Genomic DNA, 27,771 nt, shown 5'->3' on the forward strand with positions numbered 1-27,771 from the left:
CCTCTTTATTTTAAAAGTAGCTTGCAGAATTAGAATTAGAGTTTCACTCAGTTCTAGCTCATTGCTTTTTTCTGGTATTACTGCTTGACACTCAGTTACTAAGTATGGTTATTTCTTGAAAAAGTAGCAAAAATCATTCATTTAATGATAACATTGTGACAAAGATTAGAGAACCCTGGATAAGTCCTTTAATACTTGAAAAAACATGTATCATGTTTTTAAAAAGCATGATTGTGTTGAGTTTAGAAAAATGTACTTAGAGACCAGTTTCACAGCAGTTCTTTCAAAGAGAGTTGACGTTTCCCATATTGGAATATGTAGAAAACAGGTGGATGGCTGCACGGAAGTTTATTTTCCCAGTTGACCTAATAAAACCACATTTATCCACTTATGTTTTATTCAAAGGAAGACATAGGACATGTACATTATTGTTGATATAACTTAGGGGAGTTTAGGACAAAAGGCAGAACCTAATAATCTGGTGTTTTGTGGAATTATGAAGGCAAAATAATATTAAATACTTGATTTTTGTGCCAGAAGTTGAGATTTGGAAACTAGTGACATCTCTTCAATTTTTTAAATTGATCACCAGGCAACCTAAGTAATGGCAGTCACGTAATTCTCATTTGGTTATGTCTCCAAATTTATTAGTGGTTTTAATAAAAATATTTTATGGACTCCACTAATGAGATGACTTTGTAAGATAACTTCCTATCCACCTAGAGAATTTTGCTTACTTCCAAATGTTTAGCTGAGTATATATCATAGGTGCTGCTGCTGCTGCTGCCAAGTTGCGTCAGTCGTGTCTGACTCTGTGCGACCCCACAGACAGCAGCCCACCAGGCTCCCCCGTCCCTGGGATTCTCCAGACAAGAACACCGGAGTGGGTTGCCATTTCCTTCTCCAATGCGTGAAAGTGAAAAGTGAAAAGTGAAAGTGAAGTTGCTAGGTCTTGTCCGACTCTTAGCAACCCCATGGACTGCAGCCCACCAGGCCCCTCCATCCATGGGATTTTCCAGGCAAGAGTACTGCAGTAGGGTGCCATTGCCTTCTCCATATATCATAACAATAGTTCATCTTTACTGAGTGAATACCATGTGCAAAACATTTTATGTGAATTTTCCCATTTAATCCTCACAAAATCCTTATAATGTTGGCATTATTTTTATTTATACTTTACCAATAATGAAACTGAGACTCAGAGAAGCTAAAATATTTGTCCAAGAACCTGTTCATAAATGTCAGAAGTGGTATTAATTCAGCTCTGAGTCTAAAATCTGAGCTCTTCCTATTATGCTGTCATCAGACTCCAGACCTTAAGTTCATAACAAAATACATACATCATATTTTGTGAAAGACACATAAATTTATGAAAGATTAAACACCTCTAAGTGCTTTGACAAATTCTCTTTTCTTCATTGCACTATCAGGTGGGTCACCTATTTCTTTTGAGGGTTGGTTTTGTTCCTGTACGTCACTAATTGAGTTTTACGATCTATTGTTTCTTTTATATTTTTCTGGTTTTTCCAGACTAGATTCTAATCTGTACTGTGATGTTTCAGATCTTTAACAGTGACTTACAAAAGAAGGTATTTTACATTTTTAGTTTCTTGCTGACTTTGAGGGGAGTCATTTTCTTTACATCATTATATAAGATCCCCAATTTCATCCTTATATCCTTACATAGTAAGGAACCAAATGTTAAGAAATGGCTCTATCTATAAGACACTACTCATTTAAAAAGAACGAAAATTTGAGTTTGTTTTCACAAGAAAATAACCAGTAACACAGAGAAACTGTGATGAAGAAAGTAAATAGAGATAATTAAACATCGACTAAGGTTTATGTCATCATCCCTGGGTACTTTTCCTTTAATTTCGACTCCATTATTTTCACTTATTCATCTGCTGCTCTGTCACTTTTTACAGTTTCATACATTCCTCTTTTGTCATTTCAACTACTTTACATTTTCACTGGAACAGAACCCCGTCTTCTAGTTTTTTGTTTTTGTTTTTTAGATTATGATCCTGAAGATCCTGGTATTATGACTAAATTAGCACTCAGTAAATGCCTACTAAAAGAATAATTAATCATTTATGTGTGAAGGGAAGAATTAACTCCATTAATTCAGAAATAAGCTTTACTTCTGAGTCAAAGAAACAAGATGGAATAAAATACCTTTTTATAATTCTAAAATCCCAGCGTACTTAAAAAAAACACGTGCCTCCTTAAGAGCAAACACCAAAGGATTAATTTATCAGCCCACTTAGCAATTTTTATAGAAAAATCATGAAGAAAAAAATGTTTATTAAATTTTATTAAGGTGAAGTCTTCTGCTACAAGGTGTGAATGTATCACAACTCTCTTTTATAGGTTCTTAAGATGGAAATGGTATGACCATGGAAACCTTATAGTATTTGGGCATAGGAGCATCCCACTTGCCCTGAGGAATAGCTAGAGTTTCGGCCTGTGGGAGCGTTACCCAGGCTACTAGTCCTTCATTAGCAACCCAAGAACTTTGGTTTTACTACATGGTTTGTCTTTCTGTGTTAGATGTGTTTGTGATCATTTGCCAACTATTATAGGTGCGTATTTCTTGAATCTGGTCAATCTGGACTAAACCTTTTTCCATGAGAGGAAGTGAAGGTATAGAAAGAATGAGTGACTTGCCCAGAGCATTTTTCTATTCAGATTCGATTTTTTCCCCTTCTTGGAGCCTGGTTTTGGGGTATGAGATAAAAACCAGGTGAAACTAGCAATAAAACTTACCTCTAAAGATCCCAGAAAAGATGCCTGGATTCTATTGGTAGTGTTTAATTTATAATTTTTTGTTTTGGTTGATAAGTGAAGTAAGGATTCATGCAAAGGGCCCAGGATATTCCTGACTCCTCCAGCTGCCCCCTCCCACCCCACCAAAGTACTTGCTGGATTTCCTGAAGCTGGGACAGCAATTGAACCCATAAAATGAAGTTCATTAATGAAAACTAATTGAAAATTAATTCACCACAACTCCAGGGAAGAGCTTGCATTTAAAATGTTGTGTTGTTAGCGAGCAAGTCTCTAATCATCAGAGCATGGCAAAATGCTTCAGAATGACATATAGGTTAATGAGGTGGTGAAGCATCGGAAGAACAAAGTCTTGTAATATTAAAATAGCCACCAGGCTTGAAATGACTGCCATGCCCCTCCCTCTGGCTTCCCTTCGTGCTTCATTCCACCTTCTTGTTTCATTGTCATTGGGCAGAGCAGACCCCATGTTGCTATCCCTTCCCCCAACAAGTCTTTCCTTGAGATGAAATTCCATAATAATCTCCAAGTTTTGGTTACTAAATATGAATTTTGTATATGCCACTTTACTCTGCAAATCCTGAGGAATACACTTTTTCATTTTTTAAATATTTATTATGGAAGATTTCAAACCTATAGAAGAGAAGAAAATGAAAATACTTCATCTGACTCTAATAGTTATCTACCATGTATCCATTTAAAAATATATTTTAGTAAACTTGAAAGAGCAAATATTTAGATTTATAGTATTTTCTTTCTCACAAAATAGATATTGCGTTGTAATAGGCTTACTTTTCTTCTCTCTTTCTCATTCATCTAACAAATATTCATTAATTATGTGCAAGATGAAACTAAGAAAGATTGGACAGTTATTCTTTAGAAATTCCACCCATCTATCTTCTAAAAAATCATCTAGGATCCTCTTGAAGCATCTTTACATGCAAGTAGTTTCTAACCTTATATTTATATTTATGGATTTTTTTTTCTCTGTTAGGTCTCAATTCTCATTAACATTTTATCATCTTTTGGGCACTCCAAGTGGGATTGTTGTCCATGAAAATACCTACATATGTATTTTCATTTTGCTCTTAACACAATTCATAGTTATACTGGTATTAAAAATATTGGTAAACTGGTATGTGAAAGAATCTGATGAATCACTGCCTTTCCTCTCTATAGTATTATTTTATTACTTTTGAAAATGATAAATTAAGGGGAGAATTTTGAAGATAAATCCTTTCTCTCCATTTGGTTGTTACTAGAGTCAATTTATATTTCCTTTATCGTTATTTCTTTCAGCAAATCTCATCTCCCAACTTGTCCAGAATTTATTATTCAAGTATTCTAGCTTCAATCTCAATCCAAAGAAGATAATAAATACAATCTCTTTGTTATATCTCTTAGAAATTTTTTAAGAAAGCTATTCAAAACTATCCAACTATTCTGGAATTCTTTCAAGGGATGGCGTTTACATGTACTTTCACAGTAGGGCACAGCCCTCTTAAAATTCCTTCTTCACATCCTCCTGTATATGAGCTTAATTTTTCATTTCTTATTATTTCAGAACAATTCTGCTTTGGTATCTTCTTTTTAGGATTTCTTTTTATTTTTGTATTTCCTCCCATATTATATCATTCTGATTTTTCCAACTAAAGGATTTAGACAAACATATATTTGTGATATGGCTGTACTGTTATAATGTTTTGAAATAGGAACATTTTAAGTGGCGAAAAGGAAACTAGACAGTAAAAAGTTAACCAGCCTATGAAAACACCTAGCACTGCCCCAGGTGGCCTAAGAGATTGGTATTGGGCTCTGTGATTTTGTTATTTATTTAATTGTGAAGAAAAAGTCTTGTGTAATTCAGTTTTTAAAAGAAGGTTTGATATAAAGCTAGCATCCACAAGCTTATTAGTACTAGAGCCAGTTTCAGTGGGAAAATGGAGACACGAACAAGACACAGATTATCTCAATTTGAATATGTCAATTTAATATATTTGGTCAGGTATTTTCCTCCTTTGACTGAATTTCTTCTGCGTTTTATAGTTATTGATTCAAAGGAGCATTACATAGTCTCTTTTGGGTTCCTTCCTTGCTCTGCTATGCGAATATACTATGCTTAGGAAGAAACAATGTGATGAGTTAACAAGAATCCTGGAACACGAAAAGAAGTAGACTGTGTAACTGAAGGGATCCATTACAAGAGAGGAGCCCAAGACTGGACGCAAGAAGCAGCACATAAAGTTGTCTTCTCCTTCACAGAAATACGAGCTTACCTACCCCACGTGTACTAAATGAAACACATGCTCACAACATTCCTTGAATTTCTGCACTAGTCTTTAGTTGCTAAAAGTCATACCCATTTTCTGTCAAGTTCTTTGGCAGTGGCCAATGAGGAGAATTTTAGGATATGAGCAAAGTTTTTGAATGACAGTATCAAAGAAAGCTTGAGTGTTTTCCTTTATTAACAACCAGTCAATTATCTCTAATTTTCCTTAGATAACTTCCAGTGGAACTTATAGCTCAGACTGGATCTTGTAAAAAAATTTTTAACTGTAAAAAACAAAATAAAAAACAGCAAAAAAAGAATCCTTGGCTTAATTTGAGTTTGAGCATTTCAAAGCTGGTATTTGCAAACTCAGAAAAAAGAGCTTTTCATTAATCCATGATTTTGGAAACAGTTACTCTAACCCACAACCACATACAAATACAAAAATCCTAATGGGACTATTTTCTTACTAAGCCTGTAACAGTTTACATTCACCTAATGGCCTGGGGTTATGAGCAAACTACTCAATTAGAGAATTTAGGCTGGTTGCCCACATATTTTAGAGCAAATTATCCTTTCACAAATGCAGAACCCCTATATAAAACGCCTAACCAGTATTTCCTGTAAAAAAAATACTATTCCCTAAATTCCCACCTTGAACCTACTAAGAATTTCCCTTTTTGCTAGGGCAAAGATTTTATGGAAATATTTGTTTTTATATCACATACCTTACTGTCGGTCTTCCTGTGGGCTTGTGTTTTTGACCTTAAAGCAGTTAAGAATTTATAATCAAAACACTTCTAAACAAGATATTTCTTTTCTAAGTACTTTTGCTGAGTACTTAAGCTAAGAACCTTAAGTTGGAAGGTGTAGAATCCTGCCAATTCTTTGATAACAGATCTTCTGCTTGGGGGGTTAAATGAATTTCATGGTTATCCTTAACACTTACTATTTCTTCTTAGGCTTCTTTCATTTAAAAGGGGGTCGATGCTTCCAATCTATAAACACCTATTAAAAGTTCTCCACCCTTTTATACTTGGCTGCTGGTCTTAATTGTCTGCAGATGGGTGGATCACTGCATTTTTATTTCAAAGGTAGAGATTTGCAAAATGTAAACGAGCCTATTAAAAGTTCTAAATCAAGTCTCTCAACATCCATTAAAGGGATCCATGTGTAAATGGGGATAGAACTGAGTTTGAAAGTGTCTTTTTGTAACAAATGTTTTCACCCACATCTAAGAAAGAGTGCCCATCACCACCAGTGCGTTCCACATGTATTCAATACAAATAGTGCATCACTAGAGGGGTATTTAAAAATTTCCTGCAAAATTTGGAACTAAGGAAAATATGTCTGCAAAACATTTTTCCCTTTTATAATAGTTGGTAGATAAGAGATGCCATATAACTTATTCTACATTATAAGTTTTCACTGGGTTGAAAAGAAGCAAAAATATTTTTTACATTTTATTCAACAAAATAAAAAATCAATACCATATAGACCTATAGTCTTAAGAAATATTTTATTGCCCTTACTATGAAATCTCAAAATGTGACTATTTTCAGTTCACCTACTAAATTATTATTTCCCATCCTGGTAAAATTCCTTTTTAAAAATTGAACTTCGGTTCGCAGTGTTGCTTGTGACTGAGAACTGAAACCCGAGCTAGTTGTTCTTGGCACTGTGGTGTTCTGGCTTATCTTGCCTAAGGGACTGACAGTTTATCTCAGATTCTACGGTTTCTTCCATCCTTCTTTCACTAGCATTTCCCCTTAGTCTTGCTTTTCATTAGCCCACCCTGATGGCCAGCCACTTCTAATCTATAAATTAAACAAAACGAAAACACAAAAGTATGCTTCTTTTATCTCTGGAAATCAAACCCATCACAAACGCAATTTAGCTGGAGTTCTTTAGGTCCAAAACAAGATATCACAAGTAGCACAAAATGTTGCTAGAAAGCCTGCACTTAAAAACCAGCCTGAGATACTAACCTTGCAATGGAGGATGTAATGAAATTGCTTTGGACTACTTTATTAACTTTGGCTTTGAGCCCCACAATCTGTACCCAGTAGTCAAATCAGAGTTTGAACATCTGACAACTATATTTCCTTCATCCTTTCTCTAAATGCAAGACACAGTTTATTTAATTTTAGAAGAATGGTATTTTTCCAGTTGTAATATTCAGATTACAGTGACAATATTTCAGAGACAGTCCAATCTTTAAAACTCCATTTTCTTTTCTTACTCAATTGTTCTGTGTTACAAAAAGGGAAGCAGAAGTTGGGTATCTAAATAGAAACAAAAAGACAATTTAAGTTTTTCTCCTTCAGCTCGCAAACATACATTTACAAGCTCTCAACAAAATTTTACTTTTAAAAGCCATTTTAATATTTGTTATCTTTTTCTGAGTAAAATAAGCTGATGCTTTTACATGTGGATCTTATTATGTGAAAAGCTGTCTAAGTCTGCTATTGAACATAATCGTATGAATTACGAACTGTGACTTTATTTCTTTTATAATCTTTGTAGTTCTTGCCATTACTTTTACATGTCTATGTCTGGCATTATGTAGCTTTGAAACTATGCCAAAAATATTTATTGTCGTATATCTGGCATTCTCATACTATGTGAGTTTGGTTTCCAAGCTAGGTAAAACTTACTAGCAGATACAGTTTGGCATTTGTTTGAAAAAAATCATATGTAATTTAGTCCTGCTGCCCGCCCCCAATACAACCTTTGCACTCTTCAAACATGTATGGAGTTGAAATTCCAAAGTTTGAGCTGTCTCTTTTTACAATTTTGAAAATTCTTCAGTTTTAAAGTATATAACATGGAGCAAAATAATGACAACAAAAGAAAACAGAAAATAAAAGAACAAATTTAACTGCAAACCAGGACAAGTATTTTGAAATACTTGTACGGATGATCTCTGTAAAATATTTCTCTAGTATGAAAATCCTAGGAAGCTAGGGAAGAGTCTGAATGATACAGTGCAGTGTTGGTACTTTGTTACATGAAGTAACAATAGTGATAAAAAGCAAAATAGTGATAAAAAAGTTCCTTTAGTACTCTCTTTGTAGCTTGACTAATAAAATTCTTTAAAGAAGTATAGTCAGTTCCAGCTTAGGCCCAGCATACTGCTCATGTAGTTTATTCTCATATATCTTCATATACATAAATAGACTATTAGCTTTATTTAAGATGTTTTTAAGGTGTTAAAGCATACTTTCTAGAAGAAAGTAGTCATGACTCATACAAATACAAAGACCTATCAAATACTTAATGCAGTGATTAATGAAGGAAACTGTATAATGTTACATGCAATTCAAAGAAGAATTCAAAGAACCATATACATGTGGGCAATATGGAAAGCTAAAATATATTTGCAAATGATGCAAAACTTATCTATGCATAGGGCAATAATCAATGGCATTCTGTTGTATATAACTTATTTGCATTTCTAAGGACAAGAATCATTTGCATTATCCATTTTCTATAATTTATAGAGTAATGTATGAGAATTCTTATACCAGGTACTTTAGATGGTAAAGACTCTATTATTTGAAATTTAATATAAATTATTTTTATTTATATATTTATTAATTGCTTTGGATCAACAAAAATTTTTTTGAGTACCTATTATGTGTTAGGCATTGTATTTGATGCTAGAGATACAACAATGATCAAAAGTAGCCCTCGCAGATCTATAGTTTAATGTGGAGATAGATATTAATCAAATAAGCACAATAATAGATATACAATTTTAACTATGAGTAAAACACAGAGTCTTAGAAGAGTCTGTAGGGCTCTGACAGGGTAGAACTTGTAGAATTTTACTTTTTTTGGTATATGAAAATTTATTAGTATTGTGCTTTCATCATCAAAATTTATGATCTTGGTCTTTCCTTCTTGCCTTTGTATAAAACCAAAAGAGAGAGATTGGCTACTTTGACAATTGGCTACTTAAAGCAGACTCCAGGAATGTCACCAACAGCATGACCTTTGCGACCAAATCCAGCAACCAGAACTTCATCATTTTCCTCAATAAAATTCAAGCAACCATCATTGGGTACAAAAGCAGTGATTTTTTTGCCGTTCTTGATTCGCTGAACCCTGACACACTTCCTGATGGCAGAATTTGGCTGTTTGGCTTCAACTCCTACTTTTTCCAGCACAGTTCCCTTGGTGTGAGAAATGCCGCCCAAAGGGTTGGCCTTCAGGGCAATGCCCAAGTGGACTTTCTTGTACTGTGTATCATGCCACTTCTGGTCTCGTCGGTGGCTACGGAGCTTCCCGGCAGTAGGAAGACCGCGACACTTGCCCATCCTGCTGGCGCCATGGGCCTGAGCGAAAGAGAATTTTACTTTAAGTAACATCTATATTTCCTGATTTTTGTATTTATCAAAGGTGATGCTTTAACTTAGAAATCTATTTTAAAAAATTTTATCTTGCTGGGTTAATTACTCATATAAAACCTATTAATTCTGCAATACACAAGTCTAATATTTACATATTTTAGTATTATAAAACTACTGTGTAACATAAACTTCTGTGTTAATTTATTAATTAGGATCATAGAAGAGAATCATAGATGGTAACAATTAGTAAAGTCAAAACTAAATCAGCTAATCTTTTGCCAGTTGCTTCTTCTGCAGTCCTTCTTCCTCCTCACACCCAACACCCCCCACCCCCTTTTCCATATAGTTCAGCAATCATTACCCTTATTCAAAACAATGACAGGCAATATATTTGACCCCCCAAAAGAAGTCAGTGCTTTAGAATCCATGACATTCTGTATTTGGAAAGACTCTTAAGTATCTGAGGGTTACCCAGTGCTGAAGTGTCACTGAGCACTTCTGTTGTCCATTCTAGTAATTTTATTCCCTTTATCTTCGAAGATCCAATTAGAAGATTGCTTTTATGAAGTTCAATTTGATAATACACAAGATACAGATTCATTCACTTTTTGAACAGATTGTAGATATCCACATCACAAAAGCTAAATTTATATATATGAATGTGCCCCTAGCAACAGAAATACACATTTTAGTTTTTCTTTTTTCCCATAGTAATAGTGGTAGCTGCGAGTTAAGTCATTCCCTACTTTTCCAGATACTCCTTTTTTTTTTTAATTTTATTTTATTTTTAAACTTTACATAATTGTATTAGTTTTGCCAAATATCAAAATGAATCCACCACAGGTATACATGTGTTGGTCTTATATGGGAAGCCACTGAAAATGACCCAGTACCTTTAGCCCTTTACCTAGTGTCTTAGATCAGGCTTCCTAGAAGCAGATCATCAGATGAGGATTCATGTGCAAGTGATTCATTAAGAAAATACTCCTGGGAGAAACCAAGAAGGGGATGTGGAAAGCAGGACAGGAAAGAGAAGACATACAAGCAAGGATGAATCTCAGGCCAACTCCGATAGAGAGTAGGTTCAGCCTGTGATTTGCAGGGGAATCTGGAATGTAAGTTAAACCTCAGGATTGTCCTAATAGCAGAGGGTAAGGGGGCTGGTCTTTCATACTGTGGCACACATCAGTGCCCCCTGGGTGAGGTAGAGTAGGGGGGAAGTAAATTCCTAAGACTTTCCAGTGTTCCTAGGACATCTTCTGAAAAACAGTCCAGTGTTCGAGTTTGAAAGCAGAAACACATAAACAGGTAAAATAGGATCTGAGGCTATTGGGGAGAAACATCGGCAGTGCTTGCAACACCCTGTCTGGGCACTCCCCCCAAACCCATTCTCCTTTACTTCATGAGCACATAGTTAGTGGGTCTCCCTTGCCAAGCATGGCCCTGTAACTGTGTTCTCTTCAATGGAACAGAGTGCAAGTGATATGTGCCACTTCTGGGCCTAGGATAGCTTCACCCATACTATCTTTCTCCTCTCTGCTGGCTGCAACTCTGGGTGATCCAGCTTATACTATAAGAATAATGACAATGACCTAAGGTTTGATGATGCAATATGATGGAAGGGCTGGAGTCCCTGGAAGACTTCTTAGTGATCCAGAGCAGTCAGGGTGGACTGTTAGGGGAGAAACAAACCTCTTCTTCAAACCACTGAATTATTGTTGGGTCTTTATCACTGCGAGGGCTTCTCTGGTGGCTCAGTGGTAAAGAATCTGCCTGCCAATGCAAGAGTTGCATGTTCAATCCCTGGGTTGGGAAGATCCCCTAGAAAAGGAAATGGCAACCTACTCTAGCATGCTTGGGAAGTCACACGGATAGAGGAGCCTGGCGGGCTATAGTCCATGGCGTCACGAAAGTATCAGACAGGACTTGGTGACTAAACAACAACAACAACAACAACTCATCACAGCAGCCTAGCTATTTTCTAATTAATACAAGATGCTTTATTCTTATTGTAACATTATATTATAGATTCATTTTAATTGCTTATTCTTGGTTTCTTCTATTAAAATATATATTATATGAGAGCAAGAGCTTTATCTCTCTTTTTCTTGCTGTCATAAAATACTCAATAAGTATTTATTTAGTGAATAAGCAAAAGCATAGTTACCTTGTCCCATAATTATTAAAAATTTTAAAACTACATTATAATTATAGAACCCTCTATAAAACTAAATTCAGAGTGATATAAAAGAAATGAAAAGAGTTTAAGGAAAAGTAATCGAAATGTTTAATAAGATAAAATAGTGATATGGAGATAAACATACTGATATATTAAAAATGGATGGCAGATATATCGTGTAAACTTGAAAAAACAAGGCTGAAGGGCACCTTGATAACTGTCTTTGCGTATTGGAAAGGTGATTATAAAGAGGTTGCTGACCAACTGTTTTCCATGTCTGCAGAGGAAAAACTTCAGGAAAGAGCTTAAACTGACCTGACAGTAATAGTGATTAAACATTAGAAAAGGCTCCAGAGTAATATTGTAGAATCTCTGTCCCTGGTGAATTTTAAGGACAAACCATCTGTCTTAGACATTTCAGGCAGAGCCTTGCAGGAAGAGAGAGGTCTGGATTAAATGACTCCTTGAGCTGGCTCCCTTTCAATTCCAGGAGTCTGTGCCACTATACAAGGTATCAGGGGATCTGGCAGTGACATATTTCACTCCAGTGACCAGCCAGATTGATTAACTGGCATCTCTTATCTGTAGCTTGAGAGAACTATTTCTCTGGCTGGGGATGATGGGGTGGGTCGAAAGTAGAGAATAAGAAAACAAATTTTCCCTTCCCTTAAAAAGATATGAAAAAGTATAGTTTGCACCTACAACTCTAAGATACTAAGTGATTTCCATACTATCAATACAAACTAGAAGAGTTCTAAGATTTTTATACCTTTTAAGTGCTAGATTTTATTTAGTAAGATTAACTTCTACAATGATTGAAAAATAATGGTTTACTACTATATATAAAATAGATAACTAATAAGGACCTGCTGTATAGCACAGGGAACTCTACTCAGTACTCTGTAGTAACCTATATGGCAAAGGAATCTAAAAAAGAGTGGATATATGTATAACTGATTCACTTTGCTGTATAACAGAAACTAAGACAGCATTATAAATCAACTACATTCTAATGAAAAGTTTTAAAAATTAAAAAAGATAGTGGTTTAATACCAACAGTGAAATGACATAGAATAGAGAAAAATGTTACTATTGACATTCCATTATATTTATTTACATTGTTTTGCAACATTAGCAACAATGTAAAAATGCTATTTATGATATTGCATTGAATTTAAACTGTACTTATGTCACTCATCAATAATAATGTTAGAAGTTCCCTAAAGACAAGCTTTCATTAGAAGAGGGAATTCCTAAGTCTCAGAAGTTGACTTTTTTATTACTGAATAATATCATGGCTACAAAAGCAATTCAATAATCTTAGTGAAATTTCACATTTTTGCTACAATCCAAAGATATACTTTTGAATTCTTCCAGAAAAGGTGGGAAACCCCTTTAAATTCTAAGGTGTTTTAGTGTTTGTTTATTTATTTGTTTCTACGTATTTATTCATTTATTTTAATGGTAGCTGTTGTAAAGTTACAACTCAGTAGGAGTCTTTTCTTCATTAAAAGTAAAAAATCTAGTCATATTTGGAAAGAAATATTGACTGCTCTTAATGTAATGAGTTTTGAAAGTAAATGTTGCTCTTCAATACATAAAGTGATAATCTGCTGCTGCTGCTAAGTTGCTTCAGACATGTCCGACTCTGTGCGACCCCATAGACGGCAGCCCACCAGGCTCCCCATCCCTGGGATTCTCCAGGCAAGAACACTGGAGTGGGTCGCCATTTCCTTACCTCCCTCATAATTAGAAAACTACAAAATTACAATGAGAAACCATTTTAAAAAATTTAAGTATAGTTGACTTACAGTGTTATGAGATACCATTTTTATCACACACTGTGTTGGCCAGGGTTGGGGAGAAAGACATTTCTGGTGGGAATGTAACTTAGTACAACCTCGATGGAGGATAATTTGGCAATATCTATTGAAAGTATAGTTGTCTAGACCCTTTAGCCCAGCAGTTCTACTTCTAAATATTCTTTCTTACAGATGTACATGACATAGAAAGAAATGGCGCATGTAAACGATTATGGGCTTTTTTGTATTGCTTGTAACTGTTAAAAGATCAGAAGCAACCTAAATATTGATGATGAAGAATGCTACATCCTTTTAATTGAATATAACACATCTATTAAAAAGACTGCCATTCTTAAGATATATGCTTAATAGTGTATAGGATGAACTAATCTTTGTGCCAAAAAAAAAAAAGAGTGAGTGAAATATATCCATATATTCACAAAAGATATCTGAACTAAGAACTGGCAATAGTGTTTGTTTCTGGGGAAGGGACCTGTAAGTGCTGAGAACAGGATAGGAGAGAGACAATTTTCACCTTATGCCCTTTTGCAACTTTTTTTTTTAAATTTTATTTTATTTTTAAACTTTACAATATTGTATTAGTTTTGCCAAATATTGAAATGAATCTGCCACAGGTATACCTGTGTTCCCCATCCTGAACCCTCCTCCCTCCTCCCTCCCCATACCCTCCCTCTGGGTCGTCCCAGTGTACCAGCCCCAAGCATCCAGTATCGTGCATCTTTTAATTTTGTATCATATGTGTGTGCTACCTATTCAAAAAATAAACAAAATTATTAAAAAAGAAAAATATTGTGAATAATTCATTTATTCTGAGTTTGAGGATTTGTTTACATTAACACAGAATTATCTTTAATTTCAGAGTGTAGAATTATGGCAATATCAAACTTTTTTAGACTCTGCTTGTACTTTCTATGTGGGCTATATTTATGGGTTATAATTACTATTTATAATATGAAAACCCACTTTGAAACAGTTTTAATATATTGCCATATATAAAGACCAACATTATTCATTTTTCCTTCATCCTTAAAGTATGAGGTCCTTGAAGCCAAGGATCTTGTACTCTTTCACCTAGAAAGATAAAACAGGACAAAATTACTTTGTAAAAAATTATTATGTTAATTATAAAAGTAAGATATGCCAGGCATATTTCAAATTTGGTGGTTATTTTAAAACTGACCTAAGCAAGGGCCGATTTACACGTTCACCCACAGTGTATGACAGTACACATCACAGAACTTATCTCAGGTAGACTATTTGACACGTTTCACTCCATCACCTCAGCACGCACGTGAGAGCTCGGTCGCTTCAGTCTGCGACCCCATGGACCACTGCCTGCCAGGTTCCTCTGTTCATGGAATTCTCTAGGCAAGGATATTGGAGTGGGCTGTCATGCCCTTCTCCAATCACCTCAGAGAAATAAGGACAAATAAATAAATTTGGCTAAATAATTTAGATGGAAAATAAGAACAACTTACTGGTATAAAATAGAATTCCTAAAGGAAGCATAAGATCTCTGAAATACTCTGAAATGAGCCATTTTGCAAAAGGTTGAGAGTGAAATTTAAATAGCTTCAGTGTAGGAAAAAAATGGAGTAGATAATTCTAGAGTGAATTTATCTCTAATAGAAATTGATTTCCAAAACAGTAACCTACTTTTCAATAACACAAACGATATTTCTAGGATAAAAAAAAGATAATTTGCTCATAATTTGTTATGGAGGGTCAAAGTTTAATGCCAGAGAAATTAGTACTGGAGGTGTTGAAAGATGGCATGTGCAAAAACAGCTGAATATAAAAACAATAATTTAAATTTGCTATGAATTGTTATAAAAAAGTAATATTCTAAATTCTTTCATCAAGATTTGATCACCATTACCAATGCTAATCATATTGGAGCCTAAGGCATAGGAATAATATACAATATTTATTCCATTAAATTTTTTTTGACATTTTATTAATTACAGATTTTTTTTTTTGCATTGATCTTAACAAGTATAAAGTTTATGTTGATTACTGAGTTTTTTGACACCTCCCTATAGTTTGGACTTGATGCAAATGCCTCATTCACTTCATCTAGTTCTTTTGATCACTCAAATACTAAAATAGTGTTAAAAGAAGAGAAAAAAATAATTTAAAGCCTCTCTTATGTACCATTTCCTCAATGTTCCCAATATTCTATGGAGAGATATTAAAATGAGAAAAAATAGAATTGATGAAATCCTAAATTAAAAAAATTTTTACAAGCGAGCAAGATATGTATATTTTCTCCATATTTTATATATGAAGAAATTGAGGCTCAAAGATGTTAGTACTTTGCTTTGGGCATACAAAAAAACATGTGGCTCAGCTAAGATTGAAACCGTTTTTCTGTCATTTACCAGAGCCCGAATTCTTTCCAATACACTGAGTTCTTTCTCAGGGAATTATTGACATTTGAATTAAGCCTCAAAAGAAGAGTAGGGATTTGCTAGGAGTAGAAAAAGAGACAAGACATTGCAGGCAGTTGGGAAAATTGTGGAGAAAGCCTGGAAGTAATGTCCAGAGGCAGATTTACCAAGAAACTAAGGAGGTTGATATGTCAAGACTCCTTGGAATAAAATGTTAATAAAGCTTCTTGATAGGAACTTTAGTGATGGTGCTCTCAAAATTACATATTTTTGCAAAATTTGCCCAAGTAAGATATTTTAACTCCAACCAGTGAAGATTGCAGTGTCTTTCCTTCTGACTTTCTTCCATTCAGTTCGGTTAAGCTGCTCAGTCGTGTCCGACTCTTTGCAACTCTGTGGACCGCCAGCATGCCAGGCTTCCCTGTCCATCACCAACTCCCTGAGCTTGCTCAAATTCATGTCCACTGAGTCAGTGATGGCTTCCAGCCATCTCATCCTATGTCATCCCCCTTTCCTCCTGCCTTCAATCCTTCCTAGCATCCAGGTCTTTTCTAATGAGTCAGCCCTTCATATCAGGTGGCCAAAGTATTGGAGCTTCAGCTTCAGCATCAGTCCTTCCAATGAGTATTCAGGATTGATTTCCTTTAGGGTTGACTGGCTGGATCTCCTTGAAGTGCAACAGACTCTCAAGAGTCTTCTCCAACACCACAGTTCAAAAGCATCAATTCTTTGGCACTCAGCATTCTTTAAGGTCCAACTCTCCCATCTATACATAACTATTGGAGAAACCAGAGCTTTGACTAGACAGACCTTTGTCAGTAATGTCTCTGCTTTTTAGTATGCTGTCTAGGTTGGTCATAACTTTTCTTCCAAGGAACAAGTGTCTTTTAATTTCATGGCTGCAGTCACCATCTGCAGTGATTTTGGAGGCCCCCCCCCCCAAATAAAGTCTGTCACTGTTTCCATTGTTTCCCCGTCTATTTGCCACAAAATGATCAGACAGGATGCCATGATCTTCATTTGTTGAATGTTGAGTTTTAAGCCAACTCTTTCACTCTGCTCTTTCACTTTCATCAAGACGCTCTTTAGTTTCTCTTTGTTTTCTGCCTAAGGGTCGTGTCATCTGCATATCTGAGGTTATTGATATTTCCCTCTGCTATCTTGATTCCAGCTTGTGCTTCGTCCAGTCCAGCATTTCACATGATGTACTTTGTGTATAAGTTAAATAAGCAAGGTGACAATATTCAGCCTTGACATACTCCTTTCCCAATATGGAACTAGTTCGTTATTCCATGTCCTGTTCTAACTGTTGCTTCTTGACTTGCATACAGGTTGCTAAGGAGGCAGGTCAGGTGGTCTGGTATTCCCATCTCTTAAAAATTTTTCCACAGTTTTTTTGTGATCCACATAGTCAAAGAATTTAGGGTAGTCAGTGAAGCTGAAGTAGATGTTTTTCTGGAATTCTCTTGCTTTTTCTATGATCCATTGGATGTTGGCAATTTGATCTTTGGTTCCTCTGCCTTTCCTAAATCCAGCTTGAACATCTGGAACTTCACAGTTCACATACTGTTGAAGCCTGGCTTGGAGAATTTTGAGCATTACTTTGCTAACGTGTGAGATGACTGCAGTTGTCTGGTACTTTGAACATTCTTTGGCATTGCCTTGCTTTGGGATAGGACTGGAATGAAAACTGACTTTTTCCAGTCCTGTGGCCACTGCTGAGTTTTCCAAGTTTGCTGGCATATTGAGAGCAGCACTTTAACAGCATCATCTTTTAGGATTTGAAATAGTCCAATTGGAATTCCATCACCTCCACTAACTTTGTTCATGGTGATGCTTTCTAAGGCCCACCTGACTTCCCAGGATGTCTGGCCCTAGGTGAGTGATCACACCATCGTGGTTATCTGGGTCATGAAGATTTTTTTGTATAGTTCTTCTGTGTTTTCTGTTTGTGGGATATATTTACATGTTTCACAGCCACTCCTGTGCTTATTGCTAACCATCTCAGGGTAAGAATAACCTCTCAGCATACTTCAGTTGCCCTTTCTGCCAACTCACTTGACCTGGTGATACGAAGGTGCAAAGGCCAGGGGCTTCTGCCAGATGAATGGTATCTGGATGATGGGAATGGCTTGTTAGGGGAGGAGAAACAAGGTTTGAAATGTATGGACTAGAATACAGTTTGTGGAAAATTCTTTCAATCATCAGATGAGTAAAATTATGAGTTGAAAGTTGAATTTTCATTAAGAAAGTGTCCTTTTTAGAAGCCAAAAATTTAAACTGAAGACTCACAAAAGCGTCAAAATACCAAAAGATTTCTTATTATCTTGGAATACATGCTAAAAATGCCAAAATCATAAAGAAAAGGATGGATTCATTAGAGGCAAGAAAATATAGTGACAGTGGAAGAGATAAAGATTATGAGACTCAGGGCACTCCCAAAGAGGAAATGAAAAATCTGGAGAAACAGAAAATAATCAAGCAAAATACAATTTGTATAGTCAGCAAATGTTGGCAGCAGCTTCATGTTTATGACTTTATTGACTTTAATAAGAACTGTGGTTTTTTTTATTATGGCCCTATCGCTAAAATGTAATAATGTCACTCAGTATTTTAATTAAAGACAAATTCTCCTTCAAAATTGTGAGTCCAATAATATTTATATAGAATCAAACAGAACATAAAATGAGCAAGAGAGATGTTTCTCAAAAAGATATTTTGAAAAAAGTTCTGAAGAGTCACACTCTTATGAGATTCTGGCTAGTTTATCCCAAGGCAAAAAGAGATGATAAATATTGTTTCATTTCTAAATTATTTTCAACAAGACAGACATTACTTACACTGGATGGTTTTTCAGACTAAATGAATTTATTGATAGCCCTCAAAAGCTGTGACTATTCTATGGAGCACAAGACAACTATCTTTTCTTAGATTACCCATAAATAAAAAAACCAGCTGAGTAAGAACATTCCAAATTATTTTGAAGTGCTGAAACAGAAGTAGTTGAGGTTATTGCATTTTTAAGGGGACTTTCAGAGGTCATGATGAAATATAATCATTCATATAACAGAAATTTAATGGGAATCCTAGAAATAACTATTAAATTTAATTCATCTTTGCATGAGAACTTGGAAAAATGCCCAAAATTGAGGGGGGGCGGGGAGTAACAGTTTATGAAGAATGAATAGAAGTAATGGGAAAATATATAATAGAAGGGTTAACAGATAAATAAACCAGAAACCAAATGTTACTCCATTTTTGTAGATTCTAGGCCAGAGGTGTCTGACACTGATTAGTTGGCCATTGTTGTGCTCTACTGCTGTGATTGAAAATTCTATATATGGTTTTGACATTTTTCACCAACTGAAAACCAGCCTTTGGCTTTATTCAACAGTGTGAAATAACTTTTGGAAATAGTAACCTGTGGTTGAAAACATTCATGGAGTACTGTCCGTCTAGACATAGGTGAGGAAAAGGGCTCCCAGCACTCTTTAAAGATATTAATAAGTATGCAGGATGTATACCACGTGCAGTTTATTCCTTTAATCTATAAGAGAAAAAGCTGCTTCCACAGTTGTTAACCATGTTGGCATTTTACAACAGCCATTTTCATTTCAGTTTCCTCTCATAAATGGAGTATTTTACATAAACATATCAACTTGGATTTAAAAAAAAGTCTAAGGGTAATACAATGGGTTATCCACTGTAAAGTTGCTCAAGCTTTGCAACACGGGTCAAGGAAATTTTATAGGCCCTAAAATACTTTTTTCAAAGATTTGGAAGGAAACCCCCACTACAAAAGTCAACCAAAAAGTTTATTCAAAAAATTGACACCCAGCAAATACATCACTATAACTGTAATGTAGAAAGACACTTTAAAATGTTTCTATAAGATATTTAAGAAATTGCAGTCACTATCTTTGAATTATATAAAGGGGACCATCTTTCTTCATCCTTAAATCTATTTATAAAAAACTGAGAAAAAATTCAGATAAAAATTAATGGAATATGAAACAAAAGTGGAAAAGGTAAGCAATTAAGCCAATAGAAATTATTCTGACATCAAGAAGTATTTGTAACAACAACAAAAAAGATTTGAAATCATCACCAAAGGCAGGAATTAACCAATGGAAGAGATATATTTCAAATAGAACTGATGAATAGGCTCTTGTATAGTTTGATCATGCACTTAATGAGAGGAAAGAATCATATGAACACAATAGAAAAGGATTTATAACTCTTTGATTTGACACAGAATGATTACATTGCAAAAAGTAATATAAAACTCGTAATATGCTATTGCAACAAAGACATCAAGAATGAGTAATAACTGTTATTGATTCAAAGACTATTTTTAATTAATTACTGCACAAAGAAACGTGAAAACTCTGACATTTTATGGTGTCTAGATGAAAAAAACTAGCAATCTGGTAGCACTTTTCCCACACTTGATAGCCATTCTTAAAATTTACATATTAACAGAAAGCTGAAATGTTTTCCTAAACAATCAATAATGCAAACCATTTAAATCAACAAAAGACTGGATTATCTTTCCACTCTTTATAGAAAATGATATTATAAAATTATTGTCACATAAAGAGTCAATGAGAAACTAGCAGGCTGAACTGATGTGGTCAAATTATAAGCCTACTAAAGCCTATCTTTCTGCTGATTACATCTAAAAACACTAGATGAAATGCAAAAAAGCAGCTCTATGAGAACTTTGGAAAGTAAAGAAAAGCAGGCAGATTGGGGAAAGAAGTCAAAACCTGGGGAAGTGAGCTGTATGGCAGTGAATTTCCCATATTTTTGCCTTTTTCTTGCTCATGGTCTTAAGTGTAGGCTCCTGGTACAGCTGGCACATCAGTACTACAGACAGCTAAAACTCAGAGAAATCCTATCTTTCTGTCCATAAGACCAGAAAAGGGGATCCCTGTGGGCCAGAGAGTATGGGGGTAGCACTCTTTTCTCTCTCTTATTTTACTTCCTTTTTCGTTTGTGTCTTACAGAGGGCTGACCTATAGTGGAGTTGAAGCAGTGGGTTTCCTGTCTTTCTGTCCAGAAGAGTTGAGAAAGGGGAGCTGAGGGCCAGAGAAGGTAGGGAGCATTTCCATTTTTTAAAAACCTTTCTCCCCGCCCCCCAATGCCTTGCCCAGTGGGTCGCCCCAGTTGTGGGAAACTGGCAGCAAAATGGACATCTAGAAATCCAAGAGAAATCCCACCTTTCTGGCCAGAAGATCAGGAAACAAGGCTTCAGAGGGCTGGAGAATGGGAGGGAAATCCTGGAAGGGAGAAACTTAGGGAAGATGATTCCCCCAAATCTGTGATAAACCAGCATAATGCCAGCCAACATCACTGAATTGCACACGTTTGGGTGAGATGTATTATTACTCACAATACATCTGACACCAAATACGTGGTTTTCTTCCTTTCAAATGAACCAATTTTCCCACTCTCTGGACATCAACTGAGTGTCCTATGATTCAATTCAATTCTGACACTAATCATCAGAAATTAGCATCAGATGCCACAGGGTTAAGGGCTAGGTCCCGGAAGATTGGACTTCCACAATGACTCAGTGGTGAAGAAGCTGCCTGCAATGTAAGAGCCATGGGAAATGTGGGTTTGGAGGAGAGCATGGCAACCCACTCCAGTATTCTTGCCTGGAGACTCCCATAGAGAGAGGAGCCTGGCAGGCTACAGTCCATAGGGTCACAAGGAGCTGAACACAAGTGAAGCAACTTAGCATGCATGCACACCTGGATGATTGCCCTCCCTTCAGACCAGTCACAAAACTATTGGGTCCCCAGGATACCCATGCTTCTATCTGACAGCTACAAATCAGGGTTCCTACAACCTCCCTCCCTCAGGTTTAATAATTTGCTCAATCAACTCGTAGAACTAAGGAAAATATTTCACTCACTTGTACTAGTTTATTTCTGCTTTATGGCAGAAAGTGAAGAGGAACTAAAGAGCCTCTGGATGAAAGTGAAAGAGGAGAGTGAAAAAGCTGGCTTAAAATTCAACATTCAAAAAGCAAAGATCATGGCATCCGGTCCCATCACTTCATGGCAAATAGATGGGAAAACAGTGGAAACAGTGACAGGCTTTATTTTCTTGGGCTTCAAATCACTGCAGATGGTGATTGCAGCCATGAAATTAAAAGATGCTTGCTCCTTGGAAGAAAGGATATGACAAACCTAGACAGCATATTAAAAAGCAGAGACATTGCTTTGCCAACAAAGTTCTGTACAGTCAAAGCTATGGTTTTCCAGTAGTCATGTATGGATAGGAGAGTTGGACCATAAAAAAGGCTGAGTGCCAAAGAATTGATGCTTTTGAACTGTGGTGTTGGAGAAGACTCTTGAGTCTGCAAGGAGTCTCCAAGGACTCTTGGACTGCAAGGAGATCCAACCAGTCAATCCTAAAGGAAATCAATCCTGAATACTCATTGCAAGGACTGATGCTGAAGCTGAAACTACAATACTTTGGCCACCTGATGTGAAGGGTTGACTCATCAGAAAAGACTGATGCTGGGAAGGACTGAAGGCAGGAGGAGAAGGGGATGACAGAAGATGAGATGGCTGGATGCCATCACTGACTCAATGGACATGAGTTTGAGCAAGCTCCTGGAGATGGTGAAGGACAGGGAAACCTGGCGTGCTGCAGTCCATGGAGTCTCAAAAGAGTCGGACGTGACTGAATGACTGAACAACAACAACTGGTTTATTATAAAGGGATAGCCAAATGAGAGAAATGCATATAAGGCAAGGTATGGGGAAGGTGGGTGGTTTGGAGCTCCCACACCCTCTCCAGGTGTGCCCTCTTCCTAGTACCTTAACATGTTTACCAATCTGGAAGATCTCTCAACTCATAGGTTAGAGATTTTTATAAGGTTTCATTATGTAAGCATGATTGATTAAACCTTGGCCATTGGTGATTAATTCAATCTCCAGCCATTATCCCTTCCCTGGAAGTCGGGAGATGGGTCTGAAAGTTCTAAGCTTCTAATCAAGGTTTGTCTTTCTGGTGATCTGCTCCCATTCTGAAATTATCTAGGAGCCCCTCAGCCAAGAATCAGCTCATCAACATATCAAATGCATTCTTATTATATACGAGATTCCAAGGTTTTAGGAGTTCTATGACAAGAACCTGGAACAAAGCCCAAATGTATATTTTATATTTTACCATAGTGGGACCATATATTTACCATATATTTACCAAGTTATATAGCTAAGTCTTTGTAAATGGATCTACAAATCTCAAATATCACACTAACTTTTAAGTGGTACATGAGAAAATAGAAAATAGCCTACAAATAAATTAAAAAAATTAATCAATCAAAAGACCCCCCCCCAAACTAATATTGGGACCATGACCTACAGACAGTGAAGACAGAAGAAGAGATGAAACTTGTGTTCTTGAATGTAAATATGTTGATTGTATGCTACCTAGAGTTGGTCAAACTGTGAAATTTGAGGGTTCAGTGCTCTAGACTTCTGACACCAATCTATATTCACATTCAATAATTCACTCAAAGCATTCAGAACTCATTGACGATTATTATGCCTGTGGTTACAGCTTATTATAGGATTCAAGATTTGAAAATCAATATCATTCATCATATTGACTCACTAAAGAAGAAAAACTATGTGATCATCTCAATAGATGCAGAAAAAGCATTTGACAAAATTCAACATTCAATCATACATTGAATATCAAACTATATTATCCCATCTATAACATTTGTATATATAAATAAAATTCCATACAAAAATGGAATTCCTACAAAAAATAAAGGATTGATTTGATTGGTAAACCTCTGAAATTAGGCAACTGGAAATCCTAACTATATAAACATTCAACAGCATGATAAATACTTTCTGCAAACGAAGAAGGGACTTCCTTAATATAATAAAAAGATTTACAAAATACTTACATCTAATATACTAAAATTGAAAGACTGAATGTTTCCCCTTAAGATTAGGAACAAAGCAAGGATGTCTGCTTTCACTACTTCTATTCAATATTGTACCATAGTACAAGAAAGCAAGAGAAACAAATGAAAAAAGCAGATTAGAAAGGAAGAAAAAAAAAAACTCTGTCAAAACTGTGTGATTCTTCTACATAGAAAATACCAAGAAATTTATAAAAACCTCCTAGTACTAATAAACCATTTTAGAGAAGTCACAGGATAAAAGGTCAAAATATAAAAATCTTTTATTTCTACATATTGCCAACAAACATTTGGGAATCAAATTTTAAAACACAGTATCATTTAAAATAGTACCAAAGCCATAAAATACTTAGATATAAATCTAACAAAAATATGCAGGACATGTATGCTGAAAACTATAAAATAATGATGAAAGAAATCAAAGAATATCCAAATAGAAAGAAATACTCTGTCTTTGGATTGGAAGACTCAGTATTGTTAATATGCCACTTTTCCTCAAGCTATTCTATGTATTCAATGCAATCCCAATAAAAACCAGAGCAAAGTTTTTCCTAGAAATTGATACATTTATTTAAAACTTCATATAGAACTAGGATAGCCAAAACGATTTTTAAAAAGAGCAAAGTTGGAGGACTCACACCACCTCATTTGTTTACTGTAAAGGTATGTGAAAAAAGTGAAAGTGTTAGTTGCTCAATGTGCTGGACTCTTTGGGACCCCATGGACTTTAGCCCGCCAGGCTCCTCTGTCCATGGAATTCTCCAGGCAAGAATACTGGAGTGGTAGCCATTCCCTTCTCCGGGAGATCTTTCCGAGGCAGGGATCAAACCCAGGTCTCCAGCATTGCAGGCAGATTCTTTACCACCAAGCCACTGTAAAGGTATAGTAAACTCATTAATAAAAAGACAAATAATGCCATTTAAAAATTGGCAAATGTTTTGAACAGATAATTTCCTGAGTATGACCTATTTGGATAATAAACAGAAAACTATAGAGCTGCTGTATCTACAAAGGTAGCACAGGGAGGTGGTTTGTGCTCTGCATACACTACACAGTCGCCTTTATCTTGGAGAGAAATATTGGGTCTGATATTAGTATTGCCATAGCATTCGGACTTTTCTAGAACATATGTATATGTTAAGAAAACTAGTGCTTTTGAATATATAGTCTAACACGAAGTTTCTTGTGCATTATAGCTCAAAAATATTAATAAGTTTTGAAGTTGTTCACAATTCAGCTGCACGTAGAGTTGTATGGACTTTTATTTATATATACAAATGTTACAGATGGAATAATATGGTTTGAGCAAGAAGTCTGGTTTAGTGTCTACTGTTTGGGAAATTTAGCTCTTAACCTTTCTAAGAAATGAATTGTATAGTTAGGATTTCCAGTTGTCTGTTTTCAGAGTTCTGCCAAGCAAATCAATCCTACATTTTTTTCTCATGTATTTGCTCATGGCTCACAGCAGCAAGTCTTTTCTTCTATTTTTATCTTCAGTTTTTTCTCCTTCCTCATTTCTTAGAACTTTGTCTTTAATTTCTCACATCTTTTATTCTTCCTTCAAGCTTTTTTTTTTCAAATCCCTGGCATGTCCCAATTCTCTGTTTTTATAAGACATGTTTTTTTTTCTTAAATATATCCAGTCTCCCATTGGTGATCACTTGTAAATCATCATGACTCAGTATTTATCCTGTTAGCTACCACCTACACGTGTTTTACTAAGCTCAAGGCAGAAAATTTGTCTTCCATATTTTATGCTTTGTAAAACCCCATGTACTCTTATGACTCCTATTAAAAATAAATCTCAGTGTGAATTAGCTAAAGCTATATCTTCCCTGTTTTATGTGTAAGCTTTACATGCATACAAGAGAAGACTCAAGTTTCACCAGATCCCTGATTTGCCATGTGTACCCTCATTTTTCAGGAAGCATTAGAATGCCATCTTTTTTGGACTTAGTGGACAGAAAGCCAATAATTTATTTTACCTTAGTTTATATATATTTTCCAGAACAAGCAAAGTTGTTTTTTTTTTTTCTTTTCAAGAAGGAAATGTTCCTTTTACAATAATTAGTTTAGACTTACATGGAATTATCTACATGCCAGGATACTTTGTATTCTAATTTTAAATTATGCCTTTCGGACACAATTGGTCTCTGGAATTATGCATTACTTATGATAATAGGAATCTCTAGCGTTAGACTTGATGTCAATATTTATTTTCAGTTATTTCACAGCGATCTAGACTTTCTGTCGCCTCTCTTTTATTGAAACACGGGAAGCACATTTAGTGCTCATTTGCTTCTGGAGTGTGGGCTGGACTCATCTGAACGTAATATGAGCAAACACGCTGAGGAGCTGTGGTGCTCCTTTTGCGGCACCCTAAGCGCTTGGCTTTTGGTGCTGTGCTTTCCCTGACTTGCCGTCCCTTTCCTCCCAAGTACTGTCTATCTATCAAACATAGCTTCAGAGGCAGGTGTAAATACAGGTGCATTTTTAGTCTGAATTCTAAATGGTGAAGCAATCTCAGCTGCAGGTCTTGAGTAGTGTGACCTCTGTGGTTATCGTCCTACTTCAAGTGAAGGCTAACTTGATAAGCCACCAAGATTTCTGCTCAATAAGAAAGGTGCATATTAATTTTCTTTTGCTGCTGTAACACATTACCACAATGTTAGCATCTTGAAATAATACTCATTTATTATCTCACAGTTCTGTAGGTCAGGAATCCAGGCACGCTGCAGCTATTGTGCAGTAACAGCATGTGGTTAGCCTGGTGCAGGGCCCAGGCATGGCAGTATCTGCCACCTGTGTCCACCAAGGATGCACAGAACAGCCTCAGGCTAGTTTTAGAGTAGAGCCTGCTCACCTCCTGGTCCACACATGGGCCCTCCAACCCAAACACACCCTTCAAGGTGTAGTCCCTGGAGCCTGGATTCTCTGCTGCTGCTGCTGCTGCTAAGTCGCTTCAGTTGTGTTCGACTCTGTGCGACCCCATAGACGGCAGCCCACTAGGCTCCCCCGTCCCTGGGATTCTCCAGGCAAGAACACTGGAGTGGGTAGCCATTTCCTTCTCCAATGCAGGAAAGTGAAAAGTGACAGTGAAGTGGCGCAGTCGTGTCCGACTCTTAGCGACCCCATGGACTGCAGCCTTCCAGGCTCCTCCGTCCATGGGATTTTCCAGGCAACAGTACTGGAGTGGGATGCCATTGCCTTCTCCACTGGATTCTCTAGAGCTCAGAGTACCTCTTTTACATCTGCAGAAGTCCTTCATAGCAGTACCTAGACTATCGTTTTATTGATTGATTGATCAGGGGATGGGAATCTCGGAGGGCCATCTTTAGAATTCTACTATATATATTCTACTAAAGGTATATATATAATATACCTTTATTTACTATAAAGGTATGAAATTCATGTGATGAAAATGAAAAAATTTTTTGGAAAACACATGAGAATACCTGAACAAATGTGGAGTCATACCATAAGCCAGAAAGGGGAGGCTCATGTTGAAGGATATTATTCTCCCTGAAATTAATACCCACAATTAAAGAAATGTGAATAAAAACCTACAGCCACATGGATGAATCTTAAAGACGTAACTTTGGGTAAAAGAAATAAAGACATGAAAAAAAATTTATGATTCAATTTACATTGAGTTAAAAACCAGGCATGAAATATACTGTTTGAGTAATTAAGCAATAAAACTATAAAGAAAAGCAAGGAAGTCAATATTTTAATAATCATGATAGTGTTTGTTAACTCTAGGTACTTGGGGGTTATAAAGGAAGGGGCACTTTGGGGCCTTTGGGGTGTTGGTAACATTCTACTTTTTGACTCAGTGTGGGTTACATGAGTGTTTTGGGTTATAGTCTTTAAGTAGTATACATCTGTTTGCTATATTACCCATTAAAAAAATAATTCTAATCTCTTTCCCCCCCTTACTTTCTGATTCTTCCTCTACATCTACAGTGCTTCATAGAGAAAAAGAGATGTTACAGTGAGACTACACAGAGA

General features: G+C 36.0%; 1 protein-coding gene across 1 annotated transcript; it reads right to left on the bottom strand.

Moving 5' to 3' along the window:
- Positions 1-8,989: 8,989 nt before the first annotated feature.
- On the bottom strand, positions 8,990-9,404 carry LOC519274 (small ribosomal subunit protein uS12-like). Its single transcript, XM_059880364.1, has one exon. It carries the CDS (start codon positions 9,376-9,378, stop codon positions 9,013-9,015), a length of 366 nt encoding a protein of 121 aa, XP_059736347.1. The 5' UTR covers positions 9,379-9,404; the 3' UTR covers positions 8,990-9,012.
- Positions 9,405-27,771: the final 18,367 nt, after the last annotated feature.

The sequence above is a fragment of the Bos taurus genome, chromosome 2 (genome assembly GCF_002263795.3).
Source record: "Bos taurus isolate L1 Dominette 01449 registration number 42190680 breed Hereford chromosome 2, ARS-UCD2.0, whole genome shotgun sequence".
Lineage (NCBI taxonomy): Eukaryota > Metazoa > Chordata > Mammalia > Artiodactyla > Bovidae > Bos > Bos taurus.

Coding starts and splice junctions, on each gene's coding strand:
- LOC519274 (XM_059880364.1), bottom strand. CDS start 9,378: ATGGGCAAGTGTCGCGGTCTTCCTACTGCCGGGAAGCTCCGTAGCCAC.